The 25,828-nt window shown below is 37.3% G+C and overlaps 1 protein-coding gene across 2 annotated transcripts in view; it reads left to right on the top strand.

Annotated features, from left to right (window-relative positions):
* Window positions 1-12,162, top strand: part of LOC131069026 (uncharacterized) — a 53,510-nt gene extending 41,348 nt beyond the window's left edge. The window contains exons 5-9 of one of the 2 annotated variants that reach the window (XR_009112093.2): window positions 6,793-6,974; window positions 7,061-7,332; window positions 8,933-9,123; window positions 9,251-9,693; window positions 11,823-12,162. Coding sequence is in view for 1 of the 2 variants with exons in the window: in XM_058004323.2 (XP_057860306.1) it covers window positions 6,793-6,974; window positions 7,061-7,332; window positions 8,933-9,123; window positions 9,251-9,418 (813 nt within the window). In the remaining variant the exon portion in view is untranslated. Of the gene's footprint in view, window positions 1-6,792; window positions 6,975-7,060; window positions 7,333-8,932; window positions 9,124-9,250; window positions 9,856-11,822 lie in introns of those variants that run through there. The other variant, XM_058004323.2, reaches the window with a different exon arrangement.
* Window positions 12,163-25,828: the final 13,666 nt, after the last annotated feature.

Consider the following 25,828-nt stretch of genomic DNA (forward strand, 5'->3'; position numbering starts at 1 on the left):
GCTGGCAAGTTGATCATTGATATTGCTTTCACCTTGTCTGGGTCTATAGAGATTCCTTTCTCTAAAATGACGTGTCCCAGCAGTTTTCCTTCGGTGACTCCAACCATGCACTTCTTCGGGTTTAATGATATTCCATATCTTTGACACCTTTGAAAAACTTTTCTTAAGTCATCCACATGATCTTCCCTCTTCCTGGAGAACACTGTGATATCATCCATGTAGATGATGATACATTTTCCTATCAAATTTCAGAATGCAATGTCCATGGCTCTCTGAAAAGTAGCACTTGCATTAATAAGCCCAAAAGGCATTCTCCTCTAGGAAAATGTTCCCCATTTGGTCGTGAAGGCAATCTTTAGTCTGTCTTCTAGTTCAACCATCACTTGGTTTTATCCTGAGTATCGATCCAGAAATGACATCATTTGTGACCCATTGACTATTTGCAATACTTCATCTAATGATGGTAACGGGTAATTGTCCTTCTCCGAAGCTCTATTGAGATTCCTGAAATCCACACATAATCTGATTTCTCCATTCTTCTTTTGTACATGAACCAAGTTGGCTACCCATGTCGAGTGCCTTACTGGAAAAATGATTTTAGCTGAGAGTAGTTTCTTAACTTCTTGATATATCGGTGGTTCCAAAAGTGGATTTACTGGCCTCTGTCGCTGCCTGAAGGGTTTACTCTCGGGCTTCAAAGGTATTGTATGTGTGATGATTGAAGTATCATATGTTTTCAAGTCTTCGTAACTCCATGCGATGACATCTGGGAAGTCCTTCATGTTCCTCAATATATCTTCCTTTTCTTGTGGTGTATAGGCCATTCCTATGAATACGTACTTGATTTCTCCGTCGTTGCCCAAATTTACTGTTTCGCATGCATTCCCTTCTATATCATGGCTCTTGATAGCTCGCAGCTTGTTTGGATAAAAAATTCTATCCAATTCTACCATTCCTTTTGGAATAGTATTAGTTTTCAAGTTTAGAATACCTTCTGGATCCAATTCTGCTCCTATATCTTCCTCGTTGATGATTTGGCTCAAGAAGACATCTGCATTGGTCAAGAAGTCTAGTATATGTTTGTCGTCTTCGAAGACTTGAAATTTTTTAATATTAACGGGGATTGAGGGCACTGGAGTGAGCTCTATTGTGAATTTCTTCAATCCCTCCATGGCAAGTGATGCTAAAGAGTTGGCGGCTTGAGCTAGTGAATTGGCCACTTGATTTTGATGTCTATACACTGACTTGATATTGAAAGCATTGAAACTTTCAATGAGATCTCACACTCTATTGCGATACCTCGTGTGGCTTGAGCTAGTGAATTGGCCACTTGATTTTGATGTCTGTACATTGACTTGATATCTCTTGATAAAAATTTTCGCCCCAAGCTTTGAGCAAGGTACATGGTTAAGTGGAAAGGTTCGCTCTAAACCCTTGACAAGGTACATGGCTTGGAGATGAAGTTCGCTCTAGGACTTTAGCAAAGACATTCGTTCTAGGACCTCAACAAGGACATTCGCTCTAGGACCTTAGCAAGGACATGGTCAAGGTGAAAAAATTCGCTCTATGTCCTTTGGAAGGACAGGGTCAACGTGAAAAAGTTCGTTCTCTGTCCTTTGGAAGGACAGGGTCAAGGTGAAAAAGTTTGCTCTATGATCTTACTAAGGTACACCAAATCAAAATTTGCTCTAGGAATTTTGGGAGGTACATGACCTTGGTAAAAGAATTTCGCTCTATGTCCTTTGGGAGGACAGGACCTTGATGAAATTTTCACTCTTGATCTTCACTTGGATAAATTTGCTCTAGGACTCTAGCAAGGACAAGACTCGAAATTCACTCTAGGACCTGTCTAAGGACATGGCTTGAAATTTGCTCTAGGACCTTAGCAAGGACATGACTTGGAAATTCGCTCTAGGACCTTTGGGAGGTACACGACCTTGTGAAGGAATTCGCTCTTGAGCCTTGGCAAGGTATGGGAGCTAAATGCAAAAATTCGCTTTGGATCTTTCGGAAGGTACGTGACTCCAAAATTCTCTTTCACTTGGTTGGTTTTGACCTTAAGTTTCCCAATCTTTCCACATGAAAGCATCATCAATTCGACCCTTAAGAACACCTATGGAGGAAATTCGCTCTGTGACCTTTGGAAGGTACATGCCCTTGGTGAAAGAATTCACTCTAGGACCTTTGCAAGGTACGGGATCAAGGTACTTGGGCAAATTTCACTCCAGCGAGGGAGCAAGGTACGCATCCTTAGGAAAGACTCTTGACTTAGTCCTTTCACTTGACTTTACTCAACTTGACATGATGACCCTCTAGATACTTGAGAAACTCTATCCCTTCAATGCAAAGATTAATAGAAAAGACCCTAACACAACCTAGAAAGCAAAAGTGGGGGGGTTCCCATTTGCAATGGCGATGTGTGAATACCTCACAACACATCCCTCTTGGCCTCATGTGGCCTATGCCATCCATATGAGGTGGTCTACCTAGCGAGGTGTCCACTTTCTGTTATCCCCTCATCTTGCCAACCTCCTCCTCTCTATGATTGGTCTCCCAGTATTGATGCACCATGACAGGGGAAAGAGGTTACAACAGGGTGCCTCGGAAGCCATCTCCTCTAGGCCCAAGGCAATACCCTTTGCACCCCCTTGGCCTCATGGAATCATCTAGTCTCCTCATAGAGGAGTGACCCATCTCCGTACCCCTCTTGCAAGCCTACTTCTATCATGGCTGGAAGTACTCAGAAAACATGAAAGATTCCAGTATCATACACGTACTTAACATATAATTAATAAATTAAAGAATTTCGCAAATCAGATGCAGGTACCGTGATATAATCATAATAGCAATATATTATTTAGTCGATTGTGTATAGGGGTATATTCATTAATGTGGTGTTTATTCTGTTATGCACAATGGAACAAATACCAAACAATTATATATAATTGAATTGTAGAATGTTCAGTGTCTTCTCAAACATCCAGTCTGAATTCTATCACTGATGTCTCTTGGATGTTTGAATGATCTTTTATATTCCTCCTTCGATGGTGGGAGGTCATGATCTTTCCCTATGGGTGTGATGGTTGTAGAAGAGGCGTCCTTTGGTTGCTACCTCTTCATAATTACTCCTTGCCTTGGGATGCCTTGTTTCACCTTAATGAACCGTTCCAGTTCTAGACGTCATTTCTAAGTCTAACTAATTACCAGTTATGAATTAAATGACATCGCTGTTATTGAATGAGGGAGGAGCGACCCCTATAAGCAAGCATTGGTTGACATATATAATAATTCCTATTGTATATGGTCTACTGCAGAGTTGTGGGCTTGTTGCGATGAAGGAAATTGTGAGTCTTACATTTAGTAAGACAATTTCCAAATTCTGTTCAATGCTGACTGAAATGTCATGGCAGGGACATGATAGGAGAAGAGCATACAGAGTAGTCAAGATTTGTAATCCTAGATCTCTCAAAAAGAATAACAAAAAACGATTCCACAAGCTTTGATACTGTGTAAGAGTTGGTATGAAATGTTCTATACCATGCAAGATTTGGCTATAGAGGTAGCGATTGAAGATCTAGGAGCTAATGAAAACACAAGAGAAATCAATTATGAGAGAATAGTTCTTTTCTATCAAATGATGTAAATATGATAAAATGATCAAATGAATCAATGATGCATAAGGTACAAGAGAGGCCTTGCTTTTATAGCAAGGTGAGAGGATAAGAATCAAGATATTATAAGATTATGAGATGTGTCACAATCATATGACTTATCCTATGTACCCCAAGTGAACTTAATTAATAAATGTGAATAAGATCTAAATAGGAACTAGCTAGGTAATATACCCTATTCACACCAACATGAAGTTCTCAAAAAATGCAAAAAGAAGCAAAAAAGGGCAAGAATGGAGTCGTTGAACTTTAAGTACAAAAACCAAAACTCAAATGGAGAGGGAAGTAGGATAGGAGGAAATGGATGACGCCATGCTAACATTTGTAGAGCAATATTTGAAGATGCCCTAGAATATTTCTTGATGCTAGAATATGCCAAAATTGTAAATTGTTCTTGAAAACAGCTTATCATACTACCAAAACCACTATTTTTAAAATTGAAACTACAATGTGTGGGCAGGAAATTGCCTCTGGCAATAACTATGGTTTGGCACCCTTGGGATGGAGCATAGGTTGGTACTGTTGTGTGGAAAACGTTGGAGGCTAGTAGAGTAGTCGGTGGGGGAAGGGTTTCTAGTGGTGGGTTTGTTATTGCTAGCAGCCTAGCACTATCAGTGGTGAGATTGTGGCTATTGTTGCTTAGCCCCCATTGCTACATACTTGGTGGGTACTATGAACAAATGAGCCTATACAGTATCGTGCCAAATTAAACAAAAATTCATAGTGGCCGTATGGTTCCTTCAACAAATAAATTTACCTCACCTGGTGACTTTGTCCAAATTCAACAAATTCTACATGCAATTAGGGGGGTTTTGGGCCTTTTGGATATGATGATACCCTCACGATATTCAAAGAAGATGATGCAATTTCATAAGAGCTGTAATCAAGATCTCCTAATGAAGTGGATCAAGAAGGTCTCAATGGTGTTATCAAGATCAAGGAGGTCTCAATTGGATCAAGAAGGTCTCAATGGTGTCATCAAGATCAAGGTGGTCTCAAGCAGATCAAGAAGGTCTCTATGGTGTCCTAAAGAAAAAACATAATTACACAATAAAAAACAGAAATTAATGCATTTAGAGAACAAAATTGCCTACTATGCTCATCAATTTGTTATAATACAAACATGCTCATTAATTTGTTATAATTCAAACATTACATGTCATATGAATGTTCAAAATTTGAGATTTCAAAGTCAAACATTACAACAAAATTATAAATAATAATTGTTTACATATGTCTAAAACAGCCAAATTCAATTTAGGTCCTCTTACCCCTCCTACTCTAACAAATTTTCAGGCCTCAAACTAGAAGGTAAGTCGGTATTAACACAAGGATTAATTATTTTCTCAAAACTTTCTTCGTTTTCCTCAAATGCATCCACATCTGCTGCTTCTGTTGCTGCTCTCACCAGTTCAGCAAGTCTTCATCAATAAACATGATATCATTATCTTCTTCTTCGACAACCCAATCAGCAAAATGATCAATGTCATCCAAGTCAATGGCATCATGAGAAGGACCCTGTACCTTTTTGGTTTGAATGTGAAGGTTGTACCAAACAAAGACAAAGCCATTGAGGTGCTCATGGGTAAACTTGTTGCTTTTCTTCATGATAATACTTTCAAATAGGCTCCAACCGCATTCAAACCTAGAAGCATTACAAGGCTAGGACAAAACCCAAATGACCACCCTTTGAAGATTTGGTATGTCAGCACTATAATTCTACCACCACAAATTTATAAATAAAACATATTAAAAAAATATAAGAGTTAAGTAAAAAAATTAGAACCTTATTCAAACTTTCAAGTTTCTAGTTTCTAATTTCTAGTATTAAGAAAAAAATTAAAGGATATTTGTTTACCTGCTATCATTTTTCCTTCCTTTGAATTGCTTGAGCTGAAGAAAAATGCCTCCCCATGCACTCTTGTAGACCTCCAGCTCATCAAGAAGTATTTCGTTTATCTCATTATTTGGTACCATCTGATCAATGCACAAAATGACGCCTACCAGACCTCCTCATCAACCTTAAATGTATTAGAGAAGTAGAACTTTGGGTTGTGGTAGTAGGCCAAGTATGTATCAATTTGTGGCTTTGGTTTGTACATTGGTGATAAATTATGTGCCAAATGATCTCATATTTTCTTTTGTTTCCACCATATAACACAAAATGGCCTCTCTTTTCCAATCCATGGCCTCATAGAGGTAATCTGTCCACCAAACATAGAACTTTGACCAAAGTTTCTATCACCTAAAAAATTGAAAACAGATTTTAAATTATTACAAAATTAACCTCAAAAAAGAAAAAAAACAGCAAGTAGTTAAATTCCCTATAACATTTTTGTTTGTTATTTTTACTTACCTTGAATATCTCCTCTGCATTTTTTATGAACTCGTCAAAAACTCTTTTTTTGCTTTCTCCCTTTGGTCTTTTTGGCACTGCAAAGTGAGGAAGTGGGTGGCAAATTGTGTCATTATCAGTCACACAAGCTCCTTGCCATTCGTGTTATCTCTCATCAAATGAATGATCCTCATCCAAGTATGGTTGTAAATAAATCTGGTAACTTGTTTAGTGTTTTCAACTACACTTTTGACCCATCAAATCTTCCCAATGTCCTCTACCACCAAATTCAAGCAATGTGGGATGTCTTTCCATAATAAATCTCTCTGCAGATGCATATGTTGCTGCATTGTAAATGACAATTTGGACAACATTCTCAATGCAAGGCCATCTATGGACTTAAAGAACACCACTGTGCTACTTGAATATTTCTATTGTAGATTAAGAATTACCAGTTAGGTGTTGGTCCATGTCTGTTAATTATTTTGTGAATATTTACAGAATAATCTGTAAAATTATTTTTAAGTTTCCAATTATTTGTATGTTCACGTACCCTTTTGTCTCTATCTTATTTTCCCTGAAATTTTGGAGTGCCTTGGACATCTCTGAAACTTGTTCCTGTATCCAATTGCCTTCAAATTCCAAGCAGGTAAATTTGTTTTGTTCTTTGATGCCTTACCCTCTTAAGAATCTTATTGGTTTTGCTTATTTGGATGTATGCAACAATGATTTTGAGTTAACAAATATTTCCTTCATGTAGGCTAATTAAGGTATTCTGTTGTGTAGTTGGCATTACAGGTTCTTTTTGTTGCTTGTCTACGATCAGTGTGTGTCTTTGCTCCATTCCTGTTTTTTCAATTATATGGATTCTTAAATATTTGTCATGGCGAGTCATCGTCTCAAGGAAGCAGACCCTGGTGTACAGCTAATGTTCCTTATCTATATGGTTTTGTTCAAAGCCATTACTGGTAATTTGCTGCTTCTGTTCTTTATCAACTGGTTTAAAAATGGTCATAATGTCACTTACCCTTTTACTCTCTTCTTTTTGCCACAGGGAGGTTGGCTTCTTGCGCTATTTCCAGCTTAAGCAATTACCCAACTTTCTTCTAGCATCACCAATGTTGTTGCTAGGGGCTTGTTCAGTTATTGAATATGCAGTGAAAAATTCCTGGCTTCTTTTCTCTTTAGGATTTAAAGCTTCTTATGCAGAGAGGGAAACAGCTTCTATATTCTATTTTGTACAGAGGAGGAAAAAATTGAATGAGATTGCCATGCGGACAGAAGAGTTTCCTAATTCAGCATTTACACTTTCATCGGCATCTGAGAGTAAGCTATACTTTATTGATTCTGAAATTAAAGATGAGTAAGCTCTGCTATTTTGGATGTGCAAAAATTATATTGCTCTATTGTCTTATCTTTTCATGTTTGCAAATTTGAAGAATGCCAGAAGTCGGAAGGAAACTGTACTAATATTTATATTCGAACAATAAAACTTTAGTCTAAAATTAACTAAAAAATATAAGTACTAGACAAGTGAAGGGTATAAGACAGCTTAGATTGTGGTACAACTAGCATTCATGCTTTCTGTATAAAATGAATTTCCTGTTGTCATACAATCAAAGATGTCCGTTATATGCTCATGTCCTTGTTAATAAAACTCCTAAAGTTTTACTGGATATCGTTGTTGTTTGTGGTAGCATTGTCTTGTTGAGCCTGTTATAATATTGGTATGTAAGCTCCCATTACATCTTGAACTATTTGCTTTGCACTAGCAGATCACTCAAAGTCAAATGGTCAGTTGTGATTGTTATCAATTTGGGATATTCCATTCTCAAGTCCATTCCTAAAATGCTGGAAGTAATGATTGTGAATCAAAGCATGCCTAAAAGGCATTACATAGATAAAAAAGGGAAGTGCAAGCCCTGGGTTGATCTGTTAGCTTCTTTTTCTCTCCATTACTAACATCACTTAGAGGTGCTTGCATGTTTTGTCGGTACCCTTGCGTTAGGATTATTAACAGCTACACCAGTGGAGAATATTCAAAAAAATAGTAATTGAAGTAATGACTTGAGAATTATTGTACTCCATGTGGTGAAAATCCCACCGAAACAAAACTATCTATTTCTTTAAAATATTTATAATTCCTGTGTATTTTTGTTGCCTTGGACTATGATCGTCCTAACTAGATGCTAGAAATTACCATCATATGGTGTTATAATTGTTACCTTGATGACCTTTTGGAACTCTAAAATGTTGGACCCCTTTTTAGGAAAGTGTTCACAAACTGTGTTGGAAATGTATTGAAGTCAGAAAATAATCTAAGATTTATTCATGTTGATGTTTGATATTTTCAGTAATATCTCCAAATGTGATTGCTTGGTTAATAATCTAGAGGTCCAAACGGAATCCTCCCTGCTCCCTGCCTTTCGGTTCTACAGGACTTTCTATCAGCCAGAAAAATGGCATAATGATGCACTTGGCTATTAGCATAGTTCATAACCATTGTGTGGAATCTCTCAAGGTTGTATACATGTCTAGGTTGATGAGGTCAATGATATTGAAAGTCCAAGCCCCAAGGGAGAAATCTAGAACTGTAATCAAAGGAAATGGGATAAGAAAGACTATTTTTTAACAATTTAATTGTAGACACTCTATTTCTTTAGCTTTGCTGCATTTTGAATTGACTTTTTGGATCCTGTTCATCATCAAAGTATGCAAACTGTTCTTCTGTTCTGCTTCTTTTTATTGCTTACAAGTTAATATATGTGTACATTTTAATTTTTAAGGACCTTGCTCTACATAAGCCTAAAAAAAATCTAGTAGTCTAAATTAAAGTTCACCTACATCTTTCACTTCCTCTTTCACTTCCTTTCTCCAATCAACATCTATTGCTAATGACTAATTCTGGAATTTAATATTTTGGCAGATGTGCACATTCGAAAGGGAGCAAAAATGAATAAACATACAAATATACAGGCTGTCACTGGTGTTGAGCATTCAAATGAAAATTTTAGTAGCTCTCAGATGGAAAAAGGGTTATTCTCATGTTTAACAGTTCCATTTATACTACAGCTAGCTTTCATGATTTTTATTGCATGCTTTGTCATGCATGTACAGGTACGAAGAAAAATATTTTTTGTGTTCAGTTTAAGACATTATACGTTTTAAAGAGGATGTCATGCTTTTAAACTTTAAAGTATATATTTGTAATTGTTTTTAATTTATTCCTTATTGTCTTTGACAGGTTGCAACACGTTTCTTGTCTGTGAGTCCTCCAATATATTGGTTTGCATCATACTTTATGGAATCCTCTCAAATTGGTTTCAAGTTGGGATACATTGTATGGACAGTTTTTTTGAGCTATTTGTTTGTTGGTTGTTTACTTTTCCCAAACTTTTATCCTTTCACATGAGCAGGAGCAATGTTTCTTTCTTATTCAGGCTTTTCACATTTTATATAAATCATCGTATGTTACTACTCTTTGAAATGTTAGCAACGTTCATGGCTCCTATCCAATGCTCTTTCAGTCAGTATCCTGGAAAGTGGATACAATGCAAGTTTTTGTTACACTTCCCTGCTCTTTGATCGAAAATCCAGGGTTCTAAAACAACAGGTTAAAGTTTGCTTTTCCAATTGGTATTAGCTTGAGGCCTGACCTGCTTGGCATGACGTACGCCATACACTTTGGTATCTTCATTTCCTTTTAGTTATCTAGACAATAATTAAAACATTCTATTTGCAGTTTACAGATCTGAGAAGAATTTCTCTTCTGATGATTCCTCTCTGAAACAAATTACACCGCATTTCTTTGCTTTTCTGGATAGTGTTTAAGTTTGAAACCTTCTTAATTTTCGTTGTTCTGAGATATTGGTTTCTTTTGCAAACATTATTATTAGTTTGGTCTGGACCTTGCACAACAGATTAATCAAAATTTCCATTATGCCTTGATAGACTATATATTCAGCATTCTTGTGTATTGCATATTTATATGAAGGATTCAACAACCCTTTCCCTTCCTACACCAGTTTCCATTATGGAGCTCAAGGAGAGTCACCCAAGGCGCCTCGAATCTATCCCTCTCCAACAAGCCCAAGAGCACCAAGGACCTCATCAACTTGGCCTCTTGGCCCACACTCGGGGTTGGCATACCTGCTGGAGCCTAGTGCTCTTGCTTCCTTGTATTCTCCATCCATAATTGGATGGTGAGATTGAAAGGTATTATAGACTCAAACATATAATTTACTTGATCGTCATATGAACAGTTAGTGATAGAAAGGCATTATTAAACTGTCATACATATTGCAGTCTATATTAATATTACTATTAAATTCTGCATAAGAACATTATCAGGTTTCATATGTTGAGCATACATATTCAGCTCATCCCCATGCATACCACCAAGAACAAAGATGTTACTACCTGTAACTTAATAACATTTCTGATCTGATCTGATTTGATCCATGGTTATATCACTGGATGCTTTTGATTCCTTTCCTTTATTTCTCTTAATGTGAGGGAGAGGTCACACCTCTTCATCATGTATGCCCTTTCCACCATTAGCACGCTTTGAAAGAGTGCAACTCTTCATTATATTTGCCCTTTGAAAGGGACACAACCTTTCATGATCAGATCTGCACTTATTATTTAAATCAGATCTGCATTTCTGATTCCACAATTATCCCCTCCCAAATGAGGTACTTTTCTCCCTTTTATATCTCATGTTTGAGGGAGTCACAACTTTTCATTCCATGACTTTTGACCATTCATTAACTTTATTAAATTTTTAATTATATTTAATTATATTCTTTCATAATTTAATTTTGAATTTAATTTTTATTCTTTTGAATTTTAATCTTATTAATTATATTTAATTATATTCTTTCATAATTTAATTTTGAATTTAATTTTTATTCTTTTGAATTTTAATCTTATTATTATTATTATTATTATTTACCATTAAACTCTATTTCAAAGTGGGGAAATTACACTTTATCTCATACACCATTTTTGCAGAAATAAAATATATTGTTAATTGGCATTTGCATGTTGTGCTTTAATTGGTGCAAGATGATTGAAAAGGGAAACACAGAGAATGAATGATTCTCACTGTGGTCTGTGTGTGCCATGCAGTCTTAGTTTATGGTAGTGCTCTCTTCCTGGGTAATGTTATTGAAAAACAGAGGAAGTTCATGCCAACAACATTACACTGGAAGAAGCAAGGAGATGGATAAGGAAAAAACCAAGAAAAACAAAATGCTGCAAACAGATACAAGCTCATTATTTTACACATCTAAGAACTATTGATATTATTAATCTTACTAGTGCTTGCTTAGGGGAAGGTCCTTTGACTCGTGGTTTTAGCACTACATAGGGTATGTTCGTAATTAGGCCAAATATAACTTGTAATTAGTTGTTAGTGCTGACTGTTTTGTTAGTATTTGTCAGGCTTTGATAAGTTGTCATGATTAGTTTAGTGGTTTCTAATGGCTTGGTCTTAGCTGAAAACTATTGGCACCCCATCAAATTCAATTATCATAGATAGGGTAAATGTTTGATACTTTGTTGATCATCCTTGACCTACCTATATGTAAAGAACTCCATTGGATGAAACTTCTATTGCTCAATGTGGTGTGCATTATACCTACTTTTTTTCATTATTTCAATTATTACTCTTATTAAAGAGTAAACATTGACGTTGTTGCTAGGGAAGCAAGTGATTGACTCCATGTTCCTGACACTGAACTTAGCTTGATTGTAACAACACTACATATGGAGATACTAGGAAGTAAACTCACCAATACCATTGCTAATGGCAGATTTGGTGTGAACGTGCTTCTCGAGGAAACTTGGAGAAACCTATGATTTGGTCACCACGATAGAAAGTTGCTTAGAATACTCATTGCCCAAAAGATGATCAAGTACCAATCATTCATTTTGAATTTCATGGTAATCTCTCTCAAGGAGAAGGCCTATGATGCATTATTGGGCCAAGGCTGATGATAACTGGAAGAAGAAAATATCATTTATCAAAATTAAAAGTTGGAAATACATCATATTTTTGAAGAATTGTTTAGTAAATGAAAAAGTAGCCTCATTTGATGGATAACCAAATTCAAAATTTAATGAAGAATGCTCAAAAGGCAAAAATTGAGGTTCCATTGAGTTGAATGATGAATGAGTTTTAGAGTTGTAATCTTTTTCAAAAGACAAAGCTAACTCTCTTAGGTGTCTCTCTCCCATTGGCAAATAGAAGAGCATGAAATCTTTTAGTTTGATTGTAACTTTGTGAAATCAAAGAAGAAAAAGGAAAAGAATGAGATGACTGTGAATGATTTGTTCATAAAACTTTTCTTGTATAGTTTACAAAATATAAGGTGGGAAATTGACACCTCAATTTGGAAGTAAGGAGGACATGAAGTCTAAATAGCTTTCGATGGACAACATAAATTTTGGATTACAAGGTAATATCAAACTAATGTATGTTTGGAAATGCCTTGGATTTGGGGTTGAAAATGATCAATCATGTGGACTCTATTGAAGCATCGAAACTAGACTCAACTAATGATGAAGGCACACTTAAAATAGAGAAATTAGAAATGATTGAAGTTTAAATTTAGAGCATATTGTTTCGTGTTGTGCTAATGGATGTTATAAGGGACTCTACCCATATTGTACAACTCAACTAGTTTTGCAAATAAAAGTTTCTTAATTTAATGAAGTTTAAGGTGAATTCATGAAGTTAGAAAGCAAAATACAATATAAGTCTTGCATTGAAAGAAAAAACATAAATACAAGGTATGGTTATGGGTGATTCTTTTGTCATTGCACAATCATTTATTATCTCCACCGTTTGAAATGAAAGTAATTTTGGGTGCTCTAAATATATTGTATGACATCATGCATTTCCTCATGCTACTGTAGGGTTGTTTGATAATTCTTTTCTTGCTATACAATCCACAAGATTGCTTTTGTTAAAGAACAAAGATTTAGAAAATTAATCACTTAAATATAGAAACAAGAAATGATAATGAGAATTAAATGAAATAAAAATATACACTATACATTATTTATGTGGGGAAAATCATTGTCAGCGAAACCCCCCACAAAGCATCATCAAATATACGAGGAAACTTACAATGAGTCTGTACAAATATAGATATAACAAGAACTCATATAATATAATATCTTCTTCATTTCCTTTCCATAATAGCTTTATATAAGTATATAATGCACAAGTATACCTATCATGCAATCTTGTCTCTCACATATACCATCAAATATATGCAATATATTTATTATATACTTTCAATATGATTGCCTATATTTAAGATAATCCAAGGGGTTGGTGTTTAGGTCACAACCTCTCATCTTATTAACTTTTAGTTATTTAAATAAATAAATAGATGATTTACGAGTAATAACACCTTAGTGTGCAATGGATACATTGAAGAAGTCTCAAAGTTGAATTATTGGAGGTCTTAAATGATGTGTTGCTTGATTGTAGCTCCCTATGGATGCATGCCATATTTGGATTGTTGGTATGAAACAACTAATTAAAGGCACTTAGTATCATTGTTAGGGAATTAGATTTGTACACAATCTTAGGTTCATTACTCTCCCTCTCTACAAAATATTAGTAGGAAAATGAAGCAGTATTGATGGATGAAGTGAGATGCAATAAGAAATTAGATCATTGTAAAGCATTATAGAGACTTGATTTTCCTACATTATATTTAGTTTTATTAGTGCGAAAATGAAGCAGTATTGATGGATGAAGTAAGATGCAATAAGGAAATGGAGCATTGTAAAGCATTATGGAGACTTGATTTTCCTAGAGTATATTTAGTTTTAAGTTATGTTGCACCGCATGTTTGAGCTTGGTAGTGATATGATTTTGTAACAATAGAAATGTGCCATTCTTTTGTAATCAAATGAAAAGTTTATAGTTTTTAGTAAGCTAACTTTTGGTCAATTGGTGCGTAAACAAATTTGTATTAGACGAATTAATATTTATTTAGGAAATGCATGATTTACATAGATCACAAAAAAAAAAATGTTAAACTGTGGTTGGGCTTGCCACACTACATAACACACTTTGAAAGGGCGTGCATCATAACTTCTATCAGATCACTTGCATAGTTTAGTCCTTTTTTCAATTGATTCAACCCTTTTAACTTCTCTCTCTCTATGTGTCACACTCTCACTTTCACTTGCATGGTTTAGTTTTTTCAATTGATTTCATCTTTTAAAAACTCTTTTTTCTCCATTTCTCTCTCTCTACCCCTCTTCTTTTTTTTATTTCTGTCTTCATCCATCTTTCTCTCTCTAGCCCACTTTCTTCTTTTCTATATTTTCCCTCTCTTTGAAACTTCTCTCTATTCACCCTTTATCTCTCGGTCTTTCTCTTTTCCTCTTTCCATCTCTCCCCATGTCTCTCATTTTCCCTATCTATCTCTCTACCCATCTACCCCCACTATCTTTATCTTTTTATCTCTTTTCTCTATCCCTCTGTCACTATTTATACATGTTTTTTTTTCTTTGACTAAAAGGGGTAAAAAATTATTGAATCACAAAAAAGATACAAAGCAAGGAGGGCTAACTGCCCAATAGAAAAAAGAGCATTACACACTCCTATCTATTTCCATTGAGTGATCCAACATGTGAGACAATTCCAGAGATAATTGTCTCCTATCTAAACATTCTAATTCTACATTTGATCAGAGGCCCATTTGGTCAAACAATTTGCTACTCCATTCCATTCCCTAGGAATATGAATAAAAGTAATAGATTCTAAGGAGCCACATAATTGAAGAATTAGTCTAATAACCAAAGCTAAGTGCCAATTGACATCGTATAGCTGTTGCTCATTCAACAAAGTCACTACCACTTGAGAATCACTCACAAATAATCTCATTTCAGCCGAGAACACTATTACGTTCCGCAACATAGAAAATGACGAGCCTTCATGTAAATATTCATATGAAGACCCTTATAAACTAAAAAAATAAAATGGACATTTCCAGAGCTGTCGTGACCAACTCCAATACTAGCATAGCCAGGATTCCCTTTAGGAGGAGGGACACAACGACCCTCTCAATTTATCTTCCGCAAAGGATGTCTTCATCTACTTCTCATAACCTAACTAACACACCTCACCCTAGAATAAGGAACACCTCCTTGAAGAGGAAAATTGAACCGATTGCAAATATCAACTTCGCTTCCCCCCCACCACCCCACCCCTCCAAGTGTTGAACAACCATCCTAGCATCTTTAAAACCCCTATGATTCCTATCCAACCAAATACGCCAGATAATGAAAGTGGGTCCTAGAGAATTAGAAGTGCCAATTCTACACCTGTTTCCACCAAGGCACCTTAATACCACCAAACAACTGTCTAACAAGCTCTAAGTACCTTGCAACAATAGAGTATTTACTAGTTGAATCTCTATCCCACGACAAAACATCCCGCCCCACCAAAGTGTTGCATTCACGAGAAGCAAGAATCTGAGCCAACTCTTTACGAGCCTTCGTAGATACACTTGGTGGCCATTCACAAGAATCCTTCCATCTATAACTAGCAACCAACCCTAAATTTTGAAAAGTCGAACTATCACAAAGGGATTGGAGGTGTGGATACAAAGATAGAATAGGAGGATTGCCATCCCAAGAATCCAGTCAAAAAAGAGCTTCAAAGCCCTTATTGCATATCCAAAATAGTCCACTCTTAACTAGCTGAGCCCTAGTTTTCTGTGTGCGCCAAATCATAGAACCCCTTCCCTTCAAATGATAGCGAGGAACATCTAGAAAGTGAACTTTGTTTTGATACTTATGCGTGAGAATGCAAACCCAAACCTGACTTTGACAGGTACACCAGTGCCAATATAACTTGGCGGTTAGAACTTGCCCATTTAGGATAGTAGAGGGAAGACCAAGACCCCCCTCCTTTGGCCTACACACAGACTCCCACTTAACTAAGCTCCACTTAGAAGTATGCAAATTACCACTCTAAAGGAAGCGACGTGAGAGAGCATCAAATTCCTTAAGAAAATACATAGGAGCTGCCTGAACAAAACTCTTGTAAATAGGAAGAGCCTAGATCAAAGACTGAAGAAGAGGCACCCTAGGAGTAGTGGATGACCACCTATGAGTCCAACAATTAACCTTTTGATGAAGCTTCTACAACAAATCTTGCTAGTATGATCTAAGCGACCTTCTAATAGCTAGAGGGATCCCTTGATAGAGAAAGGGAAGAGAGCCACTTTGAAACCTCAAGATATTGGCAATCCTTCTCTGAAGAGACTCAAGAGTATTAAAAAAATAGATAGAAGATTTGTGGTCATTCACTTTCTAACACGATGCAGCGAAATAAACATCCAATGTCCGTAAGAGTAGTATCATCCACACTTTGGAGATGAGAATGCTTAGGCTGTCCATTACCCCAACTCCAACCCCGAATCAAGCCTTGGGAAACCCAAGACTTATAAATCTACCTAGGTGCTCAGCCATAATAATAATCAAATAGGGAGAAAGAGGGTCCCTTTGGCGAAGACCCCTGGAAGCTCCAAATAACTCAAAAGGCTTACCATTCATAACAATAGAGAAGGACACAAAAGAAACACAACTCATAGTCCAATTGACCCACTCTTGACAAAAACCAAAAGCTATAAGAATTTGTTGCAAAAAGTGCCCCTTTACTCTATCATAAGCTTTGGTCATATCCAATTTGATGAACATAGATTTCTCCTTAGACACTGCCATAGAGTGAATGGCTTCAGAAGCAACCACCACTCCATCCAGTTTTTGTCTTCCTGTCACAAAACCCCCTTTCTCATTCGAGATCACAGACTATAGCCAAATTTTGAGCCTCTCTGCAATCAGTTTAGTAACAATTTTATACATCACATTACAAAGTGCAATGAGCACAAAGAAATCCAGTTGATGAGTGTTGGCATTATCGTCATTGATGTCAATAAGAGTTGGAGGAATGTCAATAAAAGTTGCAGGAATGTCAAGAGGTTGCAAAGAAGTAGGTTGCAGGTGTGCATAATACAAAGTCGGGAGAAGTGTATAACACGCAGGTTATGCAATAACGTTGCAAGCTGCAGAAGAATATGGACTACAGAGTGTAAATCGATGTTGGAGTTGATTTACATATGCCTCACAATGCGATGAACCCATCGGGTTTGATTCTTGAGGACTGCAGATTCAAATATGTTGTTTCATGGCAGTTTGACTAGAATGGCGGTTCGACTCGACAACTTCTGTCGCTTATTAGAGTATCTTGTTTTATTGAAAAGGCCAAGTCTGATTTGAGTGCTCCCCATCTGTCAAGGTGTTCACATTTGTACGTGTGTCGGCGGCTCAGTGGTTCGCTCAAGCTGTGCTATGCTCGTGTGGGACCCATTGTGCATGAGCTGACATGTCGCTACCCCGCGACGTTGGAAAGTGAGATTCACTAGTCATGCGGGATAAGAGTTTCATTGAGGTTGAAGACCCCTCGCTATCCCACGACGTAATGAACAAGGGTGTTGTGATCGTGGGGGACAAGAAAAAGACAAGGGAAATGTATCCCCTGCCATCCCGCATCGCTGATGAAAAAAGCGTATTGGTCTTGCTAGATTAGAAAACGATGGACAGATAAAGACTCCCCGCTATCCCGCGTCGTGAAAATGTGAGAAGCAATGGTCATGTAGGGAACCACAAGGAGAAGCGAGATATGTATCCCGCTATCCTGCAGTGCTAAGTAGGATGAGACGATGGTTGTGTGGGGTAACATGAAGATAGCGGTAAATGGTTCTCGCTATCCCGCACCATCCAAGGTGGGTGTGTGATGGTCGTGCGGGATAAGATAGTAAAGCGAGAGAAGGATCCCCCAGCTTGCATAGGAATGAAAAGAGGACCTTGCAGAATAAATGAGAACGAAGAGAACAATGAAGTCTCTTATCCCGCATGGGCTAAGAGGTCATGTTGAGAGTCGTACGGGCTAACAAAAGTAAAGGGAGACAAGTCCCCCGCTATCTTGCGATGTCAACGACCATAGGATAAAAGTCTTGCGGGGCAAGATAAATTGGAAAACATTGCATCCTGCCAGCCTGCATGATTAAAGAGGGCTCGTAAATAATGATGCAGGATAACCAAAGGAAAGAGTGAGGTAGCTCGGTTAAAGTCGATAGTCCACATGGCGGTTGACCATGGTTGACCAGGTGACTAGGATATCAATTAATAAGACTTTTGGCGACATCTGTGCATGTCGATAAGCACAAGGGTTTTACGTGGAGGCTGACCGTTTTTGAACGTGTAATCTGGACAAAGCATATGAAGACATGAGGCTCCCTGGTGGACAACGAAGATATCTAATACACAGAAGTCAATGACGATGGAGGTAGTTGTCGATCTTTTCAAGGTAGGTTGACAGAGGATGGAGAATGCATTAATGGTGATTGAGTTGCAGGCTGGTTGTGTGGCTCGAGGAAGGATTCCTGATTGTTTTAGGTAGAGAAAGATTACTAAACTTAGTAATCTAAGTACAGAGAATGATCTAAAGAAAGATAGGATGTATTTACTACAAGCAACAAATCTGAGATCATATTCAAGATAGAGAATAAAATCTCCAATACAACCAACTTGAATAAAATATTCAAGTTTGCAGTAAATGTAATCTCAGATGTGTGCAGAGTCGAATTGAATCAAGTAGATGATTTGATGAGATTTGACATTGGTAGGTGTGGCTGTCAGGACAAAGATTGAGGTGGAAAATATAGATATCTCAGTCGACTGTAGAGAGAGAGAGAGAGAGAGAGAGAGAGAGAGAGAGAGAGAGAGAGAGAGAGAGAGAGAGAGAGAGAGAGAGAGAGAGAGAGAGAGAGAGAGAGAGAGAGAGAGAGAGAGAGAGAGAGAGAGAGAGAGAGAGAGAGAGAGAGAGAGAGAGAGAGAGAGAGAAAACAGAGAGAGAGAGAAAACAGAGCAACTTTGCAGAAGTAGATAGAGTAAGAACAAAGTATTCTGGAAGGTGGAGCTGTAGCAGAGAAAGAATCCCTTCCTGTCCCCTTCTTGAAGCCAATCAATCCAATCCTTTTGCTTCCAAAAATATCCCCTCACAAAGTTCCCAGTCCAACTCTCTCACAACTTAGGACTCCTCTCTGCCTAAATCCTTTGAGAGATGATGATCCTAAATTTGTCGAGTGATAACATCGAGGCGTGCCTGAACATTCCTCTTCATAGAATGAAGGTTACCACAACACACCCTATTCCATAGTTTAATTTGAAATTTAACAAGCAATAATTTCTTAACAAAGGAATACATAACAGTACCGTAGGTAGGGCGACCATCCCTCCTCCACCAAACCATTAAGTCGTTAAGGGAATAATCACAAAGCCACATGAGTTGAAACTTAAAAGAGGGGTTCTTAGGAATGCTAAAAGAAGCCACTGAAAATTTCATTGGCCAATGATCATAACCCCTCCAGTCTAGGATCGTAGAACTAGGAATCAAGCTACCATCCACCCAAAAGTAGGATACTAGAAATCTATCCAATTGTTCAGAAATCGCCTCCTTACCACATCGTCTATTATTCCAAGTAGATGGTTTGATATCAATTAAAAGAAGGAGGTCCACATTCTCATGAAAGAGATCAAAAGGACATTAGTAATCATAATAATCTCCCTAGACTCCAAACTAGAAGCTACCATAAAGAGAGTGGAACGAATAGATATCCAGCAAAGTGGAACAATCTTTCTCAGGTCCCAAAAAATAGCCAGACCTCCAAAACAACCTAGGGAACCAAATGCATTGATATTGACCAAAAAGCCATATATTAGAAGCACGCTGAAGCATAGAATCAATTGAAAGCTTATTCTCCTAAATACAAAAGATATATGGAGAATGAACTGCAACGAAATCATGAATAGCTTTTTTGTCGAGGGATGCTATTCAACCCCCTTACATTCCAAGAGAGAATAATCATTGGAGAGATTGGGAAAAGTGAGCATCAATGGGCTTGACAAACTCAAAGTCCATCAATAGTTCCCCAACTAATTTAATCTTCTCCTAATCCTTTTTGCAACCACCTTTTAAAGAATTCTCAGAAGGACCCTTCTTAAAGGGGTTGTTGTTGCAAACCCAAAGCCTGAGAAGACCCATTTCCTTTACTAGATGTTAACACCTCCTTAGCCAAATTCGCCAATACGATATCATCTTGCAAACCTGCAGAGTCACCTAGATCGTGCAAATGAAGAACATTAGGATACACTTGAGGATTTCGTAGGTCCTACGAAGATTGAAAATTTCGATTAATACCCTGCTCCTTCCCATCATCCATACCCATAACAGTATTCCCCTGTTCTTGCAAAACATCCATGCCTATGACAGTAGCCCCAAAAGTTACTTCCACTAGAATCCCTTCGTTCAGGGCCAAAGTGTCGAACACCTCAAACTAGTTGAAGCCCTCATCATTCTGCCTATCCCTATAAGACCTCTTATGTCCCCTCCCCTTAGTCCAAGGCTTAGCGGGCATAAAACCATCCTCATCGAGGCCACCATCCTTAATAGGGGCTTTTCCTTCTTCCCCTTTATCCACCTTCAGAGCCGAGAAAGGAGGAGAACCACCAACAATAACAACTTTACTTACCCTAGGACATTGATGCAGAAGGTGTCCATACTCATGAAAAATCTGACATTGAAAAGGAAGAGAATCATAATCTAATTGTTAAACCCATGATGAAGAGCCTAGATAGATTTCCAGTGAATCCAACAATAGATTATTGAAATCAATCTCAACACAAATATGGGAAAAAGTAATTACCTTTTTATCCAGGGTATGTTGAGCTATTGCAGTTGATTTTCCAAGCAGAGCAACAAGCCTTTGCAAAATATCCTCTTGCCAAACCTCCAAAGGAAACTGTGGCAATCAAATCCAGACAGAAACCGTTGAGGGCAATTTTTTGGCCAAATTGAACCCCACATGCCAGGGTTTAATGAACAAGTCTATATGATTGTAAAAGCAGGGCCCTCCCTCAAAAACATGATTCCGATCAGACATGTAGGAAAAAACAACCATGCAATAGCTATTTGTAGCCAACATAATCTCCATATCACCCTCAACCTACTGGTGCAGCCAAGGTAGGGAGATCCAATGAAGGACAACCCTACCTTGCAGCCCAAAACATAAACACCATGAAAGATACTGGTATCTGGTTGACACAACACAAGATATAACCGAGGAAAACAGAAAAGAGCAATCCTTATAATAGTTTAATGGATTACATATGCCCTCAGGATTTAGACATGTTGGACCGCAGCCCAGGATTACAAAATCATCCACAATCTATGATCCACAAATCATCTGCTCAACAATTCGGCCTTCGGTAACAGTCTGCACTGTCTACACTAATCCGGACCTCAGTCCCCCCGGACCTGAATCTCTTCGAAAACTACATCTGTTTAGAATCTTTTCTTCATCGGACCTCTGTTGTCTCAAATCAATCACCTATCTTCCTTTTTATACCATCTGCAAGCAACAACAACTCGATTAAGTTGGCCAAAGATCCAACAGTTCATAATGAAACGTGCAAACAATAATATGTTGGCCCAAATCGCCAAGAGCACCTCCAATAATGCTTAGAACTTCGTGCGGACCTCCAAGAACATCAATCAGGTCCAAAACAACATTTCTCAATGATCTGCAAGTTACAGAAACCATCCGCAACCCAATTCTACTTCGCTTCACACACTGCAAGACCAACGGGTAAGAACACACCAACACTGGACCAATACCAGAATCAATATCTCACCGGAATCAAATCCAAATGCCATGAATCTCGAATATGTCTAAGTCAATGATCTCTAGATGCTATATCCAAATCTGCAACTCTAATTTCACAAACATGAAGAAACAAAACAATCTCCAAGCAACTCCACTGCTAATTGATCCAACCAAATGAACTACTTAGATGTTCCTACATTAGACTCTCAGGGTTAATTGAAAAGTGAGTCCCATCACTTGATAACCAATGCTACATTAAATCTGTTTCGGCGATCAGTCCACTGATACTTGCAACTGCCTCAAGTTTGGCGGTCTGACTACAAGTTCCAGTTGCTTCTCCTCGACGATCTACTAGACAACCTTGTAGCCTACCTCAATTCGGCAATCTGTTCAAGTCCACCTGTGAACTGCCTCAAGCTCATGCTCCTAGGTATGGCGGTCTGCTTGCAAGCCTTGTACTGCCTCAATGCTCGACGATCTAAACAAGTCTTCAAGCTGCCTCAAGTTCTTTTCATCCAATCGGTTCACAACCTGCTTTTCCTCCATCAACATGTTCATAACCAACTCTGATACCACTTGGTGCAGCCAAGGTAGGGAGATCCAATGAAGGACAACCCTACCTTGCAACATAAAACATAAACACCATGAAGGATACCGATAACCGGTTGACACAACACAAGATATAACCGGGGAAAACTAAAAAGAGCAATCCTTATAATAGTTTAATGAATTACATATGCCCTCAGGCTTTACACACGTTGGACCGCAACCCAAGATTACAAAACAATTCTCAGAACTCAAATCTATGGTCCGCAAATCATCTGCTCAACAATTCGGCCTCCGGTAACACTCTGCACTATCTACACTGATCCAGACCTCAGTGCCTCCGGATTTCAGTCCCCCCGGACTAGAATCTCTCCAGAAACTACATCTGTTCAGAATATTTCTTCGTTGGACCTCTTTCGTCTGAAATCAATCTCCTATCTTCCTCTTTATACCATCTGCAAGCAACAATAACTCAATCAAGTCGGCCAAAGATCCACCGGTTCATAATGAAACGTGCAAACAATAATATGTCGGCCCAAATCACCAAGAACACCTCCAATAATGCTTAGAACTTCGCGTGGACCTCCAAAAACATCGGTCAGGTCCAAAACAACATTTCTCAATGATCTGCAAGTTACGAAAACCATCCACAACCCAATTTTGCTTTGCTTCACACACCGCAAACCAACCGGTAAGAACACACCAACACCAGACCAATACTGGAATCAATATCTCATCGGAATCAAATCCAAATGCCATGAATCTCGAATATGTCTAAGACAACGATCTTTAGATGCTAAATCCACCAAATCTGCAACTCTAAATTCACAAACATGAAAAAACACAACAATCTCCAAGCAACTCCATTGCTAATTGCTCCAACTGGATGAACTACTCAGATGCTCCTGCATCACCTACCAAGAACGATGAATCCAAGATTCCAATGTCGACAAAGAAATACGGATCCTAGGAAAATTGTTGATTAGAGCATGTTTGCTCCAATAAGAGATATCATCCATAACTAATTCGGGAGGAATGACCAGGATTGAATTATCTCGACTCCTCGACAAACAACCATTCACGTTCATAAGTTTGGACCCCTCACCGACATAAAATAATTTTGACAACTTTGCGTGCATACCCGAAGAAGAACCATTTTGCGGTATGGTATCAACAACCACCAAGCTATTAGAAACCCTATGCTCCTCCATTCTTGCAAAGGAAAAACTCCCAACACCCCAACCATTGATCTACACATGACAAGAAAACCCCTAACAACACCATGCACCCTGAACACAACCCCCAATCATACGGAAAATAGAGAAAACACAAAAAAAGAAAAAGGCACAAGAAGAGCACAACACTAGCCCAAGCATCGAGCCAAACCAGCTGCACAAATCATTTCAATCCCCATCTATTCACTAGCTTTGATAGCAGATCCTGCAATCTTATGCATTGACATTTTAATCTATAAAAACCTTCAATAATATTGTTCAAAAGCACATCAATATTTTTGAAACATTAACTATTCTTGAAAGATCTGAATTTTTGTATCCATCTATTTCATACTCACTCTCTTTCTTCATTAATTCACAACAAGTTTTGAACATGATTCATGCAAACAACACAAAATCATTTGAAGATTGCTATTATACACCTCATTAAGGTTTGGTAGAGTTCCAAATTACAACCATAACACTACTGATTAAAACCATTATTCCTCACCAAGTGTTCCTTGTAAATAAATTAATTAAGTGAATGCAAGTCCCTTGCATGGGACTTGCATATGAACATAGTTGCCAATCTTAGAATACATGTTCCTTATGAAGAGAGTATCCCTCTAAACATTTCCTTCTTCCACAAGCATCTACCATGATTAGGAGCGATTTTTATATATGAAAACAACACATGAATAGTGCATGTGATGATCCACATCTAACTTATACACAATAATTGCAAGCAAGTTTGTAACATTATAAGTACCCTTACAATTATCACTATCCATGTAAATCTTGACTTTATCTCGTTTCTCTTTTATAGACACAAGAAATTAAAAATTGTCTATTTTAATAAATATAAGTTTGCTTTCTATTTTGTTATGTATAGAAAATGTATAGTTTTTTGTTTATTAAAATAAGTTTTTATTTGGTTTTTTTTTCAAGGTTGGAAATCATAGGAAGTAAACAGATGAAAAAAATTAAATAATAAAACATGGGGGAGAATTTAAAAACAATGTGAAATAAATTCAAGCAGAAATTCCGAAAGGACATTGGTGTATTATGCCTCACAAATTACCAAAATAGATGTGGAATTATGATATGTTTCTGATCAATAAATAGAAGAGGACAAAACAAAATGCATCTTAAGTTTTTCTACAATGTATTTTGATGCCAAATATTCTACAATAAAATATATTCATTGCCTTTACCCACCACATGCTATTTGCATGGAAAATAGACATGTGGATAAATGAGAATGCAATGAATGGACAAATGAGATGCATTCAATTGTGTTACTAGTACAGGGCCATGTTAGTGGTAGATATGTCAAGCTAGGTTGCTCTGTCTTGTATAAGGAATGTCTTTGACATAATAAAGTGAAGCTTTATATATCACCCCTAATTTTATGTTATAAGGATAAAATTTACAAGTTCTTTATAAATATTTATAGGACCATTTAAGTTAAATGCAAATCCTCTAATAAATATTATGCTCTCACACTTCCCTCTAATGTTTATAGGAGATTCATGTTGTCAAATTTCAAAAGAAAAGAAAAGAAAAGGTGAAGCTCCTTAGTAATGCAAGAATTCAGCGACAAGCATGCCACATGGATAAAATATATGATGAGATGAGGATCATTTGTTGTGGACTAAATGATAAACCTCTTGTCACAAATTAGATCATAGTTTCCCTAGAGTAATGCAAAAAAAAAAAGTTCTATAACATTTCTTATTGGAGCCCAGATGTCTTCAAAACAACCCCCTAGGTTCTTGTTAGAATAATAATACCCATAGGCCTTACGTATAAATCCCATAGGTCTTTATGTACAATTCTTTTAAAAATGTAAGAAGGAATCCATTGGAACATATACACAATCCTTGTCGGTCTTACATATAGCATGCAAAATGCTAGTAGGTCTTACATATAATGCATGTAAAATGTTAGCAGGTCTTACTTATAATGTCTAGAAAACTCCCATGTATTACAAACAATGCTTGTAGGTCTTAAATGTGCCCTTAAGTCTTATCCAATGCATGCAATTCTTACAAGTGCCCTTGGATCTTACATACAAAGTTTGCTAGTATGAGGTGTCATTGTCACAAACATTCCTCTTCAATGGAAACTCTTTGAGGCCAAACATTGTAAGAAGCACTACAAAGAGGTTTTATTTTGTGGTCGTCGGGATTCAACCCGAAGTCTCCATGATTACAATATACGTAATGATCAATTGAGTAGAATTGAAGAATAATTTAAATAGTGGAAAGTTTTTTCTTCTAATAAAGTGTGGGTGAACTT

Source organism: Cryptomeria japonica, chromosome 4 (assembly GCF_030272615.1).
Source record: "Cryptomeria japonica chromosome 4, Sugi_1.0, whole genome shotgun sequence".
Lineage (NCBI taxonomy): Eukaryota > Viridiplantae > Streptophyta > Pinopsida > Cupressales > Cupressaceae > Cryptomeria > Cryptomeria japonica.